We start from the raw sequence: 19,567 nt of genomic DNA, 5'->3' as shown, positions 1-19,567 counted from the left end.
AGACGGGGCTTTGATTCACAAAGTGACCGCAGCTCGTTGTCTTCCTCCTCGAATTGTTCTTCCAACTTGCGTAACTTGCGTAACTTACGTAACTTACGTAAAAAACGTGACGTAAGTCGTGCTCCCCAGAGCCGACGCTCTAGGCTCTGGTGCTGCGGGAATCGAAAAAAGAATCGTTCAGCAGTGTTGGGCACGTTACTTTGAAAAAGTAATTAGTTATAGTTACTAGTTACTTCTCCCAAAAAGTAACTGAGTTACTAACTGAGTTACTCCACAATAAAAGTAACTAGTTACTAGTAAAAGTAACTATTGCGTTACTTTTGAGTTTCTCGCCCCCGTAAACCTCACCACCCGGCCCCCACCTTCTCGCCGTGTGTTTCCAAAGCCAGCTGAATAGAGCGAACGACAAAGACAAGAACCTGCAGAGAGTTTAGCATTTATTGCAACTCAACGTAAATGACATCAGGGGGGAACGCCATGTGAAGTTTTATAACAGGACATTCAGATCCGGTGAGTGAATGAAATTAATAACTGGGGATGTCTAATTCTGAAATCTGTGTGTTTGGGTTGTTATAGATACTGCAGCATCTATCTATCCATCTATCTATCTAGATGTATACTCTGTATGTGACATAAAATATGGATCTCCATCCCTGCCACAAAGGCCATCAAATAATGTTTAAAATAAAAAATACAGTAGGTTGAGAAGGCAGAGTCTCCATCCATCCATCCATCCATCCATCCAGATTTCTCCCTTTCTCCATATAGGCTATCATTTCTGGCTGTTGTCAGGTTCATTTGATCGTTCACGCTCTCCATAGTTCTCCTGTGGCGCGAGCACAGGGCGACTGTTGCGCGCCTTTAGCGAGCATGCGCGTTTCCTGTCGCTTGCGCGGTGACTCTTGCCGCCTGCGCTGTGTGGAGATGCAGAGGAAACCTTTATGTGATGGGGAAACGCAGCTCTACGTAACACTGGTATTTCCATCTGGAAAACGCTGTTTTGCTGCTGGAGTCATCCTCGCTCTCCATCTCTCTGTGTGTGCTGTACGTTAACACCCGCCAGCGGAAACACCCACCTACCCAACTGACAGACGGAATCTCATCCTCCCCTCTCTCATGACAAGGCGCGCACCTCTTGATGACCTAAAATAAATCTTTAATATCTCTTAAACAAAAGTAGCACAAACTATATTTTTTTCTGCACAAATCTGCACTAACGTTGCACTAACCATTCAGTCTATTTGCAGAGTTTTTTGGCGTGGGTGGGGTGTCAGCTTCACGCAGCTGCGCACGAGTCCTATCATGAAAAAAGGTTCATTGTGCGACCTGAGTAACGCGCAGTAACGGGGTGTCTGCAATGGTAACTGCGTTATAGTTACAGTCAAAATAATTAGTTAGATTACTCGTTACTAAAACAAGGTAACGGCGTTAGTAACGGCGTTAGTTTCAACGCCGTTAGTCCCATCACTGTCGTTCAGCGAGCTGCCAAACGATGCCATGGAATCGGAAAATACGGAACCGGTTCTGAACAGGAACCGGTTTTCGATTCCCATCCCTAACTATAGGTGTAACAGAGAAGAGTGTACATGAAGAAAAATCAGTTGGTTTTTTTTCAGTGCTGAGCATGATGGATTGCACATCCTTCTACAAGCGAAAACCTAGTAAAATAATACCTGAAACATTATTAAATGACCTGTAGCCACAAACCCACATCCAGCTGCAGAACTGGGACACAACTCTTCTCTCTCCATTTTGAATATCTGGACATACTCCTACCTTGGAGCACTTCAGTCTATACCAGTTAACCCAGCCAGGTCATGATTTGAGCTTAAACAAAAGAAGACAGGACAGGAGGTCTTCAAGTGTCCAACCAAAACTGCCCGGTGAAGGAATTATAAACACAGCTGCATATTATTTTTCTGTATAACAGTGGCCCCCAGAGGGCAAAGAGGGGCCCTGTCTGAAAAGGTAGGCATAATTTATCACTGAATATTATTTCAAGAGACTCTTTCCATTTTAGTGTATTAATATGTCCCATGGGTCCCATTTATAACTGTTCCATTTGTGGTTAAAGGCCTAAGTGAATATAAATAATTCATCTGCCTTTGTAAAGGAGGAAGAATGTACATCACCTTCAACTATATCCTGTCTCCAACAGAGAATGCATTTGAATATTAATTGTGATACGTCAGTTTAATTTTGCACTAAAGCTGAGAAACGTCTAGCACATCTTGGCTGGCATATCCACTTTTTTTTATTTGACCCTTGGATGAGATCTCTTTGTCAGAACAAGCTGTCCAACAAGGAAAATCTGTGACAGCTAAAGTAACCAAAGCATGTCAAGCGATTCTGAACATTGAGGCTCTCACCAAACTGTTGCTTCATCTTCTGGAAAACAAAAAAATTATTACTCTAGAATCAGGGAAAAATCAAAACATTATTAGTCAGAATTGTGAGATTAAAATGTGACTTTTTTTTGTTTTGTTTTGCTTTGTTTGGGGTTTTTTAAACACAGAGAGTGGCATTTACTGTTTAAACGCCTCCAGCACTAGCTTGCCATTTCTGTTAGACAGTAAAACATGTTGTTGGAGGGATGCAGAACCACAGAGCTGAGTCACTTACCCCAGAGCCAATAAATAAAACATAGATGTCAGAGTGATGACACTGATTCAATTAATCCCAATTAAAACAGAGAACGAAATACAGCTGCAGTCATACGCTCATGCATGTATAATACAAATAAAGTCAAATAAAAACGGAGACAGTTTCTCGGTTTATGTTAGGAAAGTTGTTCGTCATACTCTTCAGGTATGATGGAAATATTTTGCACTTGTTTAGATAAAGTACTTTTACATTTGCAATATTAAAGATGTTCACACATTGCAGTTAAAAAATTTGCCCACTGTGCAAATTACTTATTTTCTTTTTTCTCTCTTAGATATTTTACATGTCAAAACACATTTTATTATTTGATAACAAAAATGGAATAAATACAAAAATTTAGTTTGTAAGATTTGTAAGATTGTAATTCATGGGAAATGGGTTGGTGTGGTATATCTGTTGTGAAAATAAAGCAATTTAATGAATAGATGGCATATCTGAATTGCAATGTGTTGGTGGCATTGTGATGGTCTAGACCTGCTTTCTGCTTTAACAGGAACCATGAATTCTGGTCTCTGCTAGTAAACCCTGAAGGAGAATGAGCAATCAACAGAGTGGGATCTTTATATTTCATCACATTAACTTTGTTTGATTCTATTTTTTCTTTTTTTTTCTGTTGACCTGATGTATCTAATCGTGACGAGTGAATTTATACAGCACTGGACGTTTGTTTAAAAGTCACAGCAAAACTAGTGAAATTGTTATCAAGCATAATTGTGCATGTAAAATTAAAATAACTCCTAATTGCATACATCAAAAGACTTTAATATATAGTCCATTACTGTTTCAGAGAATAATGAACAGTGCAAGACAAGAGAAGATGCTTTTTAAGTCGGGTAAATGTCTGCTGTGACTAACAAGGCTGATAAAAAGCCCAAAGTGTATCTATCCAACAATTTCAGAGAAGGTGGTGGCAATATATCTGAGCTTTAAAAAAGACCTTCTGCCAAAAGCGTCATCATAAAGGCATGCCAGGCATTTTATAATTTTTTTACCACACCATCACAGATGTAAATTCTAGGAGTTGGCTTTATTCTGCTGGGTGTGAATTTCTTTAACTGTTCTTTAGAATTTTACCAGGTTGATGGTACCTGTACGTAAGAAAAGGGAGCATATAAATTTTAAAGAATTGCATAAATTATGTGATGAAACGTATTCCTGTTTTACTGAGGATCAAACAAAATTTTTTTTTTTCTTGTGATATACTGCTCAAAAAATAAAGGGAATGCTAAAATAACACATCCTGTCTTACTCCCATTAACTTTCGGGCTCTGTCGCAGTGTGCCTCAAGCTCCCTTCGTTTCCAGATGCCGTGAACTCAGTGTGTTTTTTTTTTTTTTTTTTTATTAACAATCTCAAGTCTGCCCTACCTGTCTCCTTGGTGTGTTATGCATGTGGGTCAGAAAAAAGGGGACCATAACAAATGTTTAGTATAAGGAAAATTGCCACAAGGGGCGATAAAAGTTACAGTGTGGCCAAAGGTTACAGTGTTCCAGTGTTCCAGCTGCATACTGTCGTTAATGGGGCATGACTGCAAGTTTTTTATTATCATTTTGTTGTGTTTCATTTTTAGTTTTCAAGAAAAATTAAACAAGGATTAATTTAGGATTTAATGAGCCTATCATGTGTCTGTAAATAACACAGATGCTAAACAACTAAGCCAGAAAACTCACAGAGCTGAGAATTTACCAACCAGACCAAGCAACAAGAACATGGCATAGTCTTTAGAGGGTTAACATCAGCTAAACGCCAGATGTTTAGCAGGATATTTATATTAACTAACTTTCTTTGTCCCTCGTTTATCATGTAAACAGATGACCCAGCACCAGCCCCGTGTTCAGGGACAGGCCAGTTGCCATCAGTACATAGTCTGTGGGAATTTCCCTCTTTTTACCATTTTTAATATATATACAAAAATTGAAAAACATTTTTTTTCTAAATAATGATAACTATAAAATGAAATGGCCTCCAGTTGTTTATCCTGTATCCTGGACAGCTATCAATATTAAAATAGTTTAGATTTTTATATTCAGATTAAATTACAACTGTTAAAAGACATTTATAAATCTTTATCATTCTCATGAGCAGCCTTAAGCAGCCACAACAAAAATTCATGTTTTGTCATTACACCAGCATAAAAACAATGTGTCCTTTAATACAGTTAGTGGCTATAGGACTATATTTTCACAATCCTGAACACATTTTATAATTATGTGTAGGACATAGATACAGCTATTGTTTTTTTCCTAAATAAGTTAAATTATTTTAAGGGGATTTAAATGTAAAATTACATTGAAAATTGTAAATTATACTCTCCAGGACATCTTTGTAGCAGCTTAGCCAGCGTAGGTACTGAGAAGGGGTCTGTGGTCCCCACCTGCAGAATCACTCTTTTAACGAGTGTGTCTTGTTAATTGCAAATAATTTCCACCTGTTGTCTATAACATTTGTACAGCAGCATGTGAAATTGATTGTCCTTCACTGTTGCTTCCTAAATAGACATTTTGATTTCACAGAAGTTTCATTTAATTGAACTTATATTGTGTTTTTTACATGTTATTTGTTTTGTCAATTTCAATTAACTGGCAGCAGAATCTTTTTTTTTTTTTTTTTTCTGGCTTTAACAGAAGGGTACGTAAACCTTAAAGTAAAAATGTATATAAAACAGAGCTAGTAAAATGTATTAGTTATTTAATGAAATGTCCAATACGGCCTCAGCATTCCTGTCTATGAATAGTGTGAACTTTCAACATGAACTGTGTACACCACTAAACAGCAGATGAAAGCTTTTCCTGTATTACAGTCCCCCATATTCCACTTTGGAGTTCATTAATCTTGTTTTGACAACATGGAGTGGTTGGCACAGATCTATGATGAAGCCACCATGTGCAGACCAGTAAACAAAGGGCCTTAAAACAGAAAAAGTTTAGGAATCTTTTACAGAGGGTGCCTTATTTGAATCAGTCGTTGAAAGAAAAAAAGGAATGTGAGATAATCAGTGGCCAAGACAGCTGCTTGGCCTGTTTTTAAAACAACTAAACCTGCAAAAATAAAGTACATACATTAATATAACATTTATTTTATACAATAAAGACCTTGATATGCAGGAAATAACATATACAGTATGCATAAGAGTCTATCAACAATTATGATGTAAACAAACTAGCTAATCAGAATAAATCTGAGTTTTCATTTTATCATAAAATGTCATGAATGAAATTCCTATCTGGCTGTACATTCTTAATACCAATGAAAAATTTGAAGAAATAATACACATAGGAAATACTGAGAAAAGAAAAATCATATGGTATAGGCTTACTAGGCTTATACAAACATGCAAAAATAAAATTAAAAAAGGTTTGTAAAAATGTGCTAAACCATCTGCATGAAATGAGCAAAGGATTTGCAAAAAATAAAACAGTAGTAATAATATCAGTAGCGATTAAATGCTGTACATTATTACAGAAGACAGTTAAGACGCCAGATTGTTTAGTTCCTTAATTTCTTTAAAGAAGCTGCAGGAAATCTCAACAGTATAGTTAATCCCAAAATGATTCATTGGTGGTGAATCTTAAATATCCGATATCCAACTTCTAACTAACTTCACCGCGGTCATAATTTACATTTTTTTTTTTTTTAAACTCTCAGAAGATTTTTGTATTACAAAAAATAACGATTTTGCTATTTTTATGTTTCAACGCAACGGTAAAGAATTCAATAGTATTTAGTATTTGTTCATGTCTTTCCCACTGCGGGACGCCATTTCTCCTTTCTGAATGAGTTCGCAAAGTATTCTAGCAAGCCACTTCGTTCCCAAGTCAGTTCCTGACCTTACTTGGTCTGAAGGGACCATTTTAAGGGTTGGAGGACACTTCACCCTAGTTCTTATGACTATGGGGACACACTACCCTTAAAAATGAACGTGCAAAACAGAGTGCTAGGGCCCAAACCGATTGCAAGTGAGGGAAATGGGACTGGACCTTAGGTTTATTTCATTCAGTTGATAATTCTGTTTTTCTGAAACGCAATAAAAAAGTTTCAAAAATACATAGTATGTCAAATATCATTCAAACATCTTTCTGTGACTAATAGTAAAAGCTTGAAATAATTTCTCAGTTTGCTGTTTGATGATTTTTAGTCTTCAAGGATGATCGGTCTCCTTGCCATCACCCTAATCTTTAATTCCCTCCTCAGGTTCTAAGTCAGATTCAAATCAGGACTCTAACTGGTCCAACTAAAAGTGTTAATATTACTTTAAGTCAGAACATATGTTTGTTCAGTAAAAAGACTATAAACCTAGATTTAAAAATCTCACCCTTTTTTTTTTCTATTTACTGTACCCGTCTCATTGAGGCCACCTGCAGTTAAAGTAATTGTGGCCCCAGACCAGTTTTCACATCCACTCTATGACAGGAAATGAAAAACATTATGGAGAACAAACATAAATACTGTGGAAAGTATTCATTAAATATACTTACTTTAAATTCATTTAATTGCTGTTGGAAATTTTTAAATACAGTTTTAGTCAACTAAATTATTAGTAGTCGTCAAGTAACATTTCTGCTTTTTCACTAGACATTTTTCTCATTTGATTGATCATAAAGCAATTTTACCATTTAATGGCAAGTTATAAATTTGTTTCTTTTGTTAAAAAACAGTCAATCAAACATAAATGAAGCTGAGACAAGAATGAAAGTCTCACAATGTAGCTTTTTGCAAGAGAACTGTTCATAATTATTGGTTATTATTCATAAAGCAGGATGATCTCTATTTTAGCATGTACCTTTGTGAAGCTTCCTAAGTGGCAGTTTCACATTGTTCTTTATTCTAAGAAATAAAAGATTTGAAAGGTCGGAAACAGCGCGGTGGATATGTTGCTTTTATAGTAAATGGAAATTGCTCTATTAGACTGCGATTCAAAGTGTAAACGATTATCATTGACTATTTCTGTTGCGTAAAAAGGCTTTTAATGCGATAAGAAAATGGTGCAGTTATCTCTCCAGGTCTCCAGGGGTCCTATTTAAGCCTCCTATACAACCAGTTCAAGAACATAAACTGTAAGATACAACATTTGGGTAAATTATAAAGGAATTAAAAGAATAACTTTTGTATCAAATTGACCAAGCAGGATTTTATGATTATTTTTCTCTATCATTTGTTTGTGTGTACTTTGTAAATGGAAACCACAGGGGAGAGTCATACATCCCTGTTCCATGTTGACAGTCGTCCTGACCATCTTCACCTTCAGCTCCTGCTGTGTTTTTAAATGCATCTTTGACAGGCATGTGTCAGTAACACCAGACCCGAGAGCTGCAGCACGTATCCAGGTACCTGTCAACGAAGGGATGTCTGTTCCAGCTTTCAAATAGCACATAAAATGAACATTTGAAGAAAAACATTCATTTAATTGATCCATTATAGGCAAAACAAATAATTGTTTACTTAATGCAGTTTTCACCCCATCTGTTATATAATAGATAATTAAAGAACTCAAATGCAAAAAATATTTTCTCATGAATTATGCATAAAAAAAATCTAATAAATAATTTCTTTCTAACCATGAAAATCATATAAATCCTTGTTGACTTGAAAACACTGATGTTAACAAATTTTCCAAATGTGAATTTAATCTAAAAAGCAAAAATAATACCTGCATTGCTTCTATATACATTTTCTTACTTAACTTCTTACTTCCCACACAAAAGTTGACCAAACCAAGAGGCTGAAACTGTATCAGAGAAGGTTTATAATTAAATAAACTTTTCAGTGCAGCATTAGAATCTTTTTTCTTGGTAATACTGAATTTGAGTAATATATTTGACAAATTGATCCCATTAAATCCTGATTATAGACTGGAAAAATGTGTCGAATTGTCTACTCCTGTGCTACTTTACACTGAATCAGATCTAATTTGCCATACTTGTTCTACTTTGTGCCATTGAACAACTGTAAATCTAAGCGGACATAGATTAATAATAAATAGATTAATAATTAGCACTTCTATAATCCTTCTGCCTAGAATCTAATCCCAAATTTTGAAAGTAACTGCTTTTGGTCCTCTAAGTGGAAAGTTACAAAAACTATGTTGCACTCATTGGCACAACCAAAGTTCGACATCCTTTTAAAAGTTTAAAATTTTTCTGTCTGTTATTTATTTTCCATCTATTCTAAGAATAACTGGAGGTAACCTTAACATATAAAGCTGAATCCAGAGAAGCCCTGGCATAGTTTCAAACCCAGAAACTTCTCTCTCTAAACCAAAAGCTACAACTCATCCATTATTCAGCTCAATTATTTTAATGTCTCGTTTATATTTAATGTTTCTGTCTTTTTGCATCCTTTGCATTATCTATTGTATAACTGAGACCTAAAATTCTAAATTCCTTCAGCTTTTTAAGGGGAAGCATTTCTAAATAGCTCCATCCTACCTTGATTCAATCCGTTGGGTGTTTTCCGGCGTACCACTGAGGGTTTTAGTTAAATAAACCCCTAGAATTTGTGTAGCTCGGATCATGCTACATCCAGGTGGAAAACATTCTCTTAACATAGAGCTGATTTCCGGACATTTATGGAAACCACATATTTGAATTCGGCACTTGAGAAAGTATGGATCTGTATTTTTTTTTTTTTTTTTTTTTTTTCTGTGCCAAGTAAAGGAGTGCAGCTGGTTAGTGGGAGTGTATATGACTTACATAAAAATAGCTTGTATCCTGAAGTAATTTTGTTAATATAGCATGCTAGCATGCTTGGACTCAACTTCTACAAATTTATCTAAAAATCTAAAATGTTAACAGGTTGCATTTTACCGGTCTTCTTCTATAGATTTTTTTAAAAGTTAAAGCAGTGCAGCTAAATTATGAATGGGTACCATGTGGAAGGGGAAGGGATGCTCATAAGGTGAGGTGTGAGGGCAACAGTAAGCAAATAGGAGCAGGATGTTCAGATATGCCTGATTAACACACAAACCTTCCCTGTAGTTTAGAAATTATTCTCTGCCACTTGCATCTCATTGACTTGTTAAATGAAATAAACTCGCCTCTTGGCTGAAGCTAATTCTGCCTGACAACAAGGTTCTGAAATAAATGTCCCCCTTGAGAAAAAGTTTAGAGCATATTATGAGCAACGTCATGTAGGAGGCCTGTTTCTGACTAAGTTGCTTAATGTCAGCAAAGAAAAGTTTAATCGTGGGCCATCATTTGGATTTTGGGTGAACTTAACAGCTGCCTATATGCAGTTAGAAATCAGACTGAATGAGCAGGATTACATGTATTTTTTTCACTATGCCACCTGACATACATGAAAACGTATCTTTTTATTAAATCATTTTTCTCTCTCTTCTACCCTCTGCCCTTCAGTTACTCATCTCACTCTTGCATTGCCACAGTGTGAAAGCATCATCACCAACTCAGTGGGTTGTCAGTGCATCCTCCTCCAGAGCAATCTTCTGTCACTCCCACTGGGACAGATATCCTCTGAGTTTTCTCGATTAGAGGAAACTGGATTATTGTAAAGCCTCGTCTTTCAGGGAGGTTTTACTAGCAGCTGAAATTCACACTTCAAATTATTTCCTTTATAAACCTCCTTCTCTTGTCCTGTTGCTGTAAGACACATGAATTGGGCATATTATTGCTAAATGCCCTGTTATGCAGCAGTAGGCCTAATCCAACTTTCTTACAGTATATCATCATATTTAACTATATTTTGAATATAAATGCTTTCCTGGCAAACTAATGAAAATGTGTAAGAGTAAAGATGAATAAGGATTATATCTGTAAATTCATATACACAATCACACTACGGAAAGCTATTATAGCTTACATTATGTTCTGTTTGATAACATTTGATTGTTTTGGAGTTTAGAACTTGATGTTTGAATAATTGGTTATTTAAACATACATCTGTAAGCGTGTTTGCCTATGTTGCTGGAAACATTAAATCATTTTCATTTCATAATAAACATTACTTGCAATAATAACTTGATTGTTCTGCACACGAACACAAAAACGAAAACTTAATATTCAAACAAACCTTTAATACTGTATAAAATCCTTTATTCAACCTCAGCCACTGTGGAGCACTAATCAGTTTTCAATTTATTAAACATACAGAAACATTTATTTTAAAAGCTGAACGGTTATTATCAAGATTATAAACTGATTAGTAAAGACTGAATAATTTAGGTATCAAAATGTTTTTCGAGGAGAATTTCTGCTCCGGCTCCCTTGTTTTAAACTGTATAGACAACAGCGCAATCTGGTGGCAATAAGCAACGAAAAACAAAAGTAATCACTGAATGAAAACAAAGTTTGAGGACTTAACAGAAAATGCTTTTACTCCTAAGACTTAATATATAAAAATATTAATATATATGCTAATTCAGTTTTTGTACTTGTATAATCTTCAGTAAAATCTTTAAAAAATCATGTTATCAAGAGGGCAATTAGTGTTACAAGTTACTAAAAGTTATAAAACTGTGTTTAAGATAAAAAGAAATTTAATGCAAATTAAGTTTTATGACTTCCAAACTAGACGTTTTTGTATTGTAGTCAGTCCTAAATCACATATTCTTTATAGTACCTTCCCCCTATCAGTATATTAAACTAATAAATTTGATGCGGCCTATTTTATTTAGGTCTAAGCATTCTTTATAGACTTTTCTGTCTTTAGTCATTTCCAGCACAGAAGCATAAAAAATAGAATATTATTCAGGTTATCTAAAAAAAAATAAAATCTGAGAGGTACAATTTACAAAGTCATTCAAAACAGACCTAAATGTTTAACAAAGTTTGATGGCTTAAAATCACAAAAACTCCTTATTTCTGCGTTTCAGAAAATGTAAAAAAATAAGACCAATGGAAATATATTGAATGCTTTTTTTCCTAATGCATAACATAATGTGCAGTATATGCCTTGATTATGTAGTTCTGGCCATGATGTTAAGTGATTATGGGACTATTGAAGTTTTCTGGTAGCCCAGGTTTCCTTTATAGCAGCGTTCAGCTTGTCCACGTTGTTCTAGCAGAACCAGGCTCAGAGCATTGGGGTTTTGAGGAGAAAAAAGCAGATAATGACATAAATGAAATAAGTTCTATGGCGCTCGGGCCCTGGCATAAGATTTGGATGCTGAGAATCAAGACTGCTTGGATTAGTAACCTAGAAAAAGGATTAGAGTCTTTATTAGATGACTGGCTCCAGAGAAGGTGCAGCTCTGAGTTGATTGGCTGGAGGTGAACAAGGAAACTGCAGGAGAGTTTGTCTGAATCCTTGTAGTCAAAACTGATGAATGTTTAAATTCTTAGTTTAATAATTATTTTAAAAATGAATCAAATACCAAAAAAATGAATAATAATTCAACTTTAATGACATTATCATGAACTTTGAGCATTTCACTGCCTCAGCACCGACATCCCCTCAGAAAGGTACATTTGGTGTTCCTCCCCATTTGTAACTCTTACTTTTCTCTGTGAACAGTTTAACATCAACACAGAGCTACCCATCCATCCCTGGGCATCCATGCCAGCATTTCTGTAGCGCAATAACACAGCATGAGCACTTTAACAGGGAGTGCAGCGGTCATTTGTGGAGGCAGATTCTCTGTAAAGTTCAGTCCGAGTTGTACCACTCCACCTGACCCTGCTACGAGATGGGAGCATTGGAAAAATGCTGTTTTAATTTCCATTTGTCTTGAGATTCTCTTTTTATGAGTAAAAAAACAAAAAACAAATATTTAGATGGATGAAGTGCATGAAGAATAAAACTCCAGAGTAAATGGGCCAGAGGTTCCATGGGTTTACTCCAGCACCACAGTGCCACCTGCTGCCTCCAGAGCAGCTTTGAGTTTCTCTGCTTCTTCCTTGGATACATTAGCCCGGATTTCCTGGGGAAGGGACTCCACCAGCTTCTTGGCCTGATTAAAGAGTGAGAGGAAACAACAAAAGAATAATTAAACAGATAGGCTACACAGACACATAAACAGCTTGATGCCTAAAATAACACACATTCCTTCAAACATAGTTTTTAAGGAAATTACAAATATGATGCAACAAAAAAAAGCTATAGAGCAAATGGTAACAGAGTAGTTATTTAAGCATCAAAGAGATCATTTTTAAAAACCTCTGATAGGAACTAAACTACAAGTAGGGCTGCAAGTAATTAATTAATTAATTTGTCGATTAAAGACTTAAGGGAAGTTTTTTTTACAGAATTTAACCAGGTGAAACCAAACATTTTCCACTTGTAAGTTCTGGGTAGAGCATGTTGACAGAAGGAAAGATTTTTCTTTTATCTTAAATGCAAAATACTGATTTTTTTGTTAGTTTTTTATATAATTACTGCTCTAAGTGCATTGTCTCTTTCAACTAAATTCATGTTTTACTCTCTATTCCCCAGTTAACGATTAAATCATCGCAATAATCGATTAATCCCATTAATTGTTTCAACCTCAACTACAAGGTTTATTTAGACTTTCTTTTTAAACTTGCGTTTTTATAAGGATAGTATCTAAATGTGATATTTCAGAAAATTAAAAAAAGATTAATAAAAATCTTTCTTCTTTTTTCTTTTACCCATTAATTGGGTCCCTGTTGCTCTGTGGCTTAACATCTCAGATGCTAAAGATGTACAGCAGGAGAGGGCATTAAGGGCAGTTCCATTCATTTTAAAGACCAAAATATATAATCAATATCCATGAAACATCATCCAAAATATTTTAGACACTTCTTTGTGATTTCATTGTTGCACACAATATATGCTGCAATGGTTATTCAATGATTAAATAGTCGACATCCATTGGAAAAAGAACAGCCCGTGTTATAGTGGAAATAATAACTAGGGATGTCCTGATGGCCCTTTTTCATTTCCAATACGATACAGATATAACAGCTTGAAGAACTTACTGATGCTGATATTGAACCAGTCCGAGATTAGCATGAATCATACATGCTTGTATTACTTATTTTGTGTTGTAGAATGTTAGTAAAGGCTGAAACAGACCAACAGTCATCCACAATAGCTATGAGAACCAATGGGTTACAGAAAACTTTAAATAGATGCAGTTTTTTTCCTATCAGCATGCAAATCTCAGATATTTTAGATACATGCAGCTATAACCTAGTGTTTCTGGCTAATAATGGGCTGATATTCAATGTCTACTCTGAACTTTTTTAAGATATTGCATCTATAAAATTTCTAATCTCCATATTGACGGGATTGGCGGACTCATGGTTAGGGCATAGGGCTTGGAATTCTGAGGTTGTGAGGTCAAAACCCATTCCCACAGACTGCCACTCTGGGTCTCTGAGCAAGACCATCAAACCCCCATAGCTCTCCAGGCATCTCACAATGGCAGCCCACTGCTCCCCAAGGGGATGGGTTAAATCAAGAGGTAAATATCTCCAATGTAAAATCAAAAAAGTTCAATTATCAATATTAAGTACCATAAACATCTTAGTTCACACAAAATGTTCATGTTTGATTTTTACATAGCACACACTATAAGAAAGGTAAAGAGATATCAAAACATGTTCAGAGACTATTTTATGGTGTACGACCAATAGTTGTTGCATTCATATCAGCAGCTAAGAACAAGATCTGCTTTCATGTCTCTCATTAAACAAGATCCTAGTTTCTAGAAGCCATGTGCTGTCCAGGAAATTCCACCAATAAAATTATAACTTGTTCTGCCCTGTGATCATCATTTTAACAGAGGAGTTGGACTCCCTTTTAAACATCAAACAACCCAGTTTGGATCAGGTTAGGCAACTGCAAATAACCGCTGGTCTAAAGGTAGGTTTAATGACAATATCAGCAAAATGTGTCAACAGATCCAAATCCGACAGTCAAAAACAAGAAATAATCTGTGAGGTTTTTGTCGATAAATACAAAATCAAAAGCTAAAAACATAAAATACCAAAATTCAACTATTGAGCATAAACAGCCGACAGATATTAACTCTTACCTGCACCAGATTCAAGCCTTGGATACAGTTTTTCACTTCCTTTATAAGCTTCACTTTTTCAGCCGCTTTTAACTCTGTCAGTTTTACTGTGAAGTGAGTCTTTTCTTTCTTAGCCGGTGCCTCATCCTCCTCTGCGCCCTGGTTTCACAGGAAAGAAAAATATATAGACAATGTGGGCCAACATTATGGCTGAAATGCTCGAGAAGTTTTTCCTTAAAATATATACATTTTTGCATTTAATCTTTCAAACGTGTAATAATCAGATAGAAAACATCCTTCTGCCAGGTGTTTTATCAGATCACATTGTACTGCAGTTATTACCTGAGCTGCGGGGACAGCAGATGCTGTCATGGCCCCCATCGGCATCATTCCAACATCTTGAATGTTCAGAGTTTTCTGTGAACAAGAACAAACAGATCATCTCTCAAATTAAGCGTTAAGCTTTAGAGTGCAGCTTAAAACTGTGATACAGGCTCTGAATAAAAAAAGACTTTCCACATACTTTTAGGAGCTCATTAAGGTCCGACACCTCTAACAATGTGAGGCTGGCAATGTCATTGACCAGCTGTTGGATTTTAGGGGAGTACTGTTTGGGTGCTCCATCCAGAGGAGGCGTGGCTATGACGTCTGATTGGGAGGTCGGACTGGTTTTCAGAAGTCGGAGAGAACACAGGACCGGTGCCTGCTGTCGAAGGTGGTGCCTAAAAGAGAAAACGGCAATACCTGCTTATTACCTAAAAACAAGACATAATTCATTGTTCACAAAGATAAAAAAGGGGTCCTACAGCATTTTAAAGGAATAGTACACCCAAAACATGATTAGCCTTCATTTTCTACTCACCCCCATGCTGAACAACACTCTGGAGTACTTTTTTGATATCTCAAATGCATCTGGAGATCTGGGAGGCTTCTTGCTGTCTGCTGACATTCAAATAATGGAGGTCTATTGTGCCCGAGGCAGAAAGGTCCTTAAAAGTCCACAAAAAACGTGTCAATATTCCTCCATACTGCTCGTCCAATGTATTCCAAGTGTCCTGAGTGGGTAGCATCCAGAATTTACTCAAAACAAAGTCATTTAGAATGTTTTTAGAGCATAAACAGTAGTGTATAGGATTTCCTGAAAGCGTGTTCACGACGCTACGGAAACCGCGGCAGACCAAACCGGATGAAAGTGCGCATTCAGCTCGGCAAAGAACTCATGCCCTTCCTCAACACTGAAGTCCTCAGACATTTTTTCTTTCGTTGTTTCTTTCTTTGCACAGGTAAACAGCACATTTCTTCTTCTACGCTTGCATTATTGGCAGAGCAGACGCTGAATGCGCACTTTCATCTGGTTTGGTCTGCCGGCTTCCGTAGCGTCATGAACACGCGCGCGCTTTCAGGAAATCCTATACACTACCGTTTATGCTCTAAAAACATTCTAAATGACTTCGTTTCGAGTAAATTCTGGATGCTACCCACTCAGGACACTTGGAATACATTGGACGAGCAGTATGGAGGAATATTGACACGTTTTTTGTGGACTTTTATGGACCTTTCTTTCTCGGGCACCATAGACCTCCATTATTTGAATGTCAGTAGACAGCAAGAAGCCTCCCAGATCTCCAGATGCATTTGAGATATCAAAAAAGTACTCCAGAGTGTTGTTCAGCATGGGGGTGAGTAGAAAATGAAGGCTAATCATGTTTTGGGTGTACTATTCCTTTAAATTTAGCTAAGAATATACTTATACTCACACATTCATGTTATATTGGTATACTGCTTCTGTGCTCAACAGATCATTGGGGTTACAGATTCTTCCCTTGTTGTTATCAAAAGTTAAATCATTTGAAAATCACTGATTTCGAAGATTTAAAGGGAAACAGCTAATCTTAAGAAGACAGAAAAAAAGATAACTGACCCTGTTGTCTCTCTTTTCTATTCCTGATCCTAGGATGTCACTCTAAACTCTCAAGTTGTTGACCTTGATTCATTTATCTTTTAAACATGCACACTGCAGTCAATCAGCCGGTTTGTCAACGATGCTTAAAGCTACAGATAAAAGCTAACTTTCTAATGAGCTAAAGTTAAGACTGTTTAATATTCACAAATCTAGTATACTTTAAATTTCTATTCATTTAGTCTGTTAATTATCACATACGACAAAGTGACTTTTACTACTACTATTGGCTTTGACAGAAATGCTGCTAAATTTAGATAACATTTCATGTATTTATTATGACAGTATTAATAGCTATTGCATGTTACTGATTATATCCACTTTAATATGCATTTTGAAAATAAATTAAAACAAACAAATCATTGAATTTTATTACTAATAGTTTTCTTGACACTATCAAATATTATCTAAAAGAGAAAAGTATTCTAATTTTTTTAATAAATTTTCATGTATCAGTTTGTAAGCACATAGCTTACTAAAAATAACCACAAGTTACTTAAACCTGTTTAAATTAATACACTGTAGCCTGTATTATTTGATACATGCAATGTTTTAGTCATTTATTTCTATCATTTCTGAGCTAGGAGGTACATGTTTTATGTGTTTTGGACAGATTAGCATATGACCTACTGCATGTTATAAAATCAGCTTCATGTTTCCATACTGAATTCTTACAAACAACCCAGAGATGTTCATAAAAAAATAAATACAAAGCTGCAGAGAGAGCTGGTGAATATTGGTGCCAGATCCATTTTCTCTATATTACTGGTTGGTTTGTTGCTAACTAGCTAGCCAGATATCTGGCTAGCTAGTTAGCAACAAACACTCCTCTGAGGATGAGGCTTTAAATGTCAACCTATTAAAGAGAATACGGTCCGCCAGAAAGGTTTAACTTTAAAGTCTAGATGTGTTTTTACATAATTTACCACACAGAAACATGATGCTGGAATTAAAGTCCGGAGGGGAGATTTTAACCGCCGGCTAACTTTCTTAAAACACCTCTACAGAGCATGCAACTCGATGTAATATGTAGTTAAACACCATATGCATCATTTTCAAGGGGTTAAATGGGATAAACTGGTACTTTAAACATTAAAAAGTAGCAACAGAGCCAGTCTGTCTGTCCTTGAAGAAAGCCTCCATTAAGAAGCAGGGCTGAGCAGCGGTTCCGGGGTGACCTACCGGTGGGTGCTGGCGGCAGCCTTCAAAGCGGTCCGCAGGCAGCGCGTGGTGCAGTACATGCTAACGTTAACCGAAGCTCCGCTGAAGCAAAAATTTAATCTAGATGATCCCAATCAGGTCCAATTCCAGCACCTCAACAGCACATGGCGACCTCCCTGAGCCTGACCTACCCACAATGCATTACATGAACTGTTAGAAAACGTATGGGTGCTCATGAGGGACAAGACGCGCATAGGTAAATATTGCTCTAAGCATATCTAAGCAGACAAAATATTTACCAAAGCCTTTTCTGAGTTTTATCTGTGAAGTGATCATATAGGATTTTAAAGTGTTTGGTGGATTTCTGACTTCTGTGTATCTTTTTATTTAAAGGATTTACAATGGATTGTAATTGAGAAGTGACTCGGTGGGATAAAGAAAGGGAGCTCATATTTAAAGCACATCTATACTCTGTATAGATGTGCTTTAAAGTCTATTTTTTTTTTTTTTTTATGACATAACGGCAAACTGGACCAGCAGAGGTCCTGATTTAGTTTGATATTAAAATATCCAGGTATCACTATAGTGGTATTTAGAAAGCAAATTATTCAGAATTAAAATATTTGAACAATTAAAGTTAAGAAAAAAATTATGGGAAGAACATATGCATATTTTTTTTCTTAATTTATTCAATATGTGATTTATAGGTTTTGAGAGAGATTATGATATTGCTTATCAAAACAATCAATTAGTTTAGATTTGAGGTACAATTTATTTGCCTGACATAAAAACTGTGATTATAAAAAATACATTATATATGTTACAAAAATGTATGGCTTAGTGTTCTAAACACTATTTAAATTCCTATTTTCATCATAATTTCTATTTTGATTGTTGCTCATAGATCACCATAGAGTACATGACCACAGATCCTGCTTATGGTTACAATAAGAATATTAACGTTTAATACATTATTATCCAAAATATATAGAAAATTAAATATCTAATTTTTTGTATGAGTAAAAAAAATCTTCCAAATTAAAAGTTTGTCCATTTAATGTAATAAAAACATATATTTTCCTGCACATTATAGACATACACTATATTGCCAAAAGTATTTGCTCACCTGCCTTGACTCACATATGAGCTTAAGTGACATCCCGTTCCTAATCCATAGGGTTCAATATGACGTCGGTCCACCCTTTGCAGCTAGAACAGCTTCAACTCTTCTGGGAAGGCTGTCCACAAGGTTTATGAGTGTGTTTATGGGAATTTTTGACCATTCTTCCAGAAGCGCATTTGTGAGGTCGCACACTGATGTTGGACGAGAAGGCCTGGCTCTCAGTCTCCGCTCTAATTCATCCCAAAGGTGTTCTATCGGGTTGAGGTCAGGACTCTGTGCAGGCCAGTCAAGTTCATCCACACCAGACTCTGTCATCCATGTCTTTATGGACCTTGCTTTGTGCACTGGTGCACAGTCATGTTGGAAGAGGAAGGGGCCAGCTCCAAACTGTTCCCACAAAGTTGGGAGCATGGAATTGTCCAAAATGTCTTGGTATGCTGAAGCATTCAGAGTTCCTTTCACTGGAACTAAGGGGCCAAGCCCAGCTCCTGAAAAACAACCTCACACCATAATCCCCCCTCCACCAAACTTTACACTTGGCACAATGCAGTCAGACAAGTACCGTTCTCCTGGCAACCGCCAAACCCAGACCCGTCCATCAGATTGCCAGATGGAGAAGCGCGATTCGTCACTCCAGAGAACGCGTCTCCACTGCTCTAGAGTCCAGTGGCGGCGTGCTTTACACCACCGCATCCGACGCTTTGCATTGCACTTGGTGATGTATGGC

At 36.3% G+C, this 19,567-nt stretch overlaps 1 protein-coding gene across 1 annotated transcript; it reads right to left on the bottom strand.

The window, feature by feature from the left end:
- Window positions 1-12,000: 12,000 nt before the first annotated feature.
- mrpl12 (mitochondrial ribosomal protein L12) lies at window positions 12,001-17,929 on the bottom strand. The gene is made up of 5 exons (XM_038302542.1): window positions 17,739-17,929; window positions 15,120-15,318; window positions 14,939-15,013; window positions 14,618-14,755; window positions 12,001-12,568 (listed from the first exon to the last, which is right to left on the bottom strand). Exons 1-5 carry the CDS (start codon window positions 17,795-17,797, stop codon window positions 12,452-12,454), a joined length of 588 nt encoding a protein of 195 aa, XP_038158470.1. The 5' UTR covers window positions 17,798-17,929; the 3' UTR covers window positions 12,001-12,451.
- Window positions 17,930-19,567: the final 1,638 nt, after the last annotated feature.

The sequence above is a fragment of the Cyprinodon tularosa genome, unplaced genomic scaffold (genome assembly GCF_016077235.1).
Source record: "Cyprinodon tularosa strain WSP-4 unplaced genomic scaffold, ASM1607723v1 ctg495, whole genome shotgun sequence".
NCBI classification, from domain to species: domain Eukaryota; kingdom Metazoa; phylum Chordata; class Actinopteri; order Cyprinodontiformes; family Cyprinodontidae; genus Cyprinodon; species Cyprinodon tularosa.
This window is presented reverse-complemented; position numbering and strand designations above follow the sequence as displayed.

What these genes read in the sequence shown, in the direction of transcription:
- mrpl12 (XM_038302542.1), bottom strand. Translation starts at nt 17,797, where the DNA reads ATGTACTGCACCACGCGCTGCCTGCGGACCGCTTTGAAGGCTGCCGCC. An exon ending in CTGCTGTCCCCGCAGCTCAG is followed by an intron (nt 14,756 to 14,938) that starts GTAATAACTGCA and finishes CTGTGAAACCAG; the next exon opens with GGCGCAGAGGAGGATGAGGC. An exon ending in AAGGCTTGAATCTGGTGCAG is followed by an intron (nt 12,569 to 14,617) that starts GTAAGAGTTAAT and finishes CTCTTTAATCAG; the next exon opens with GCCAAGAAGCTGGTGGAGTC.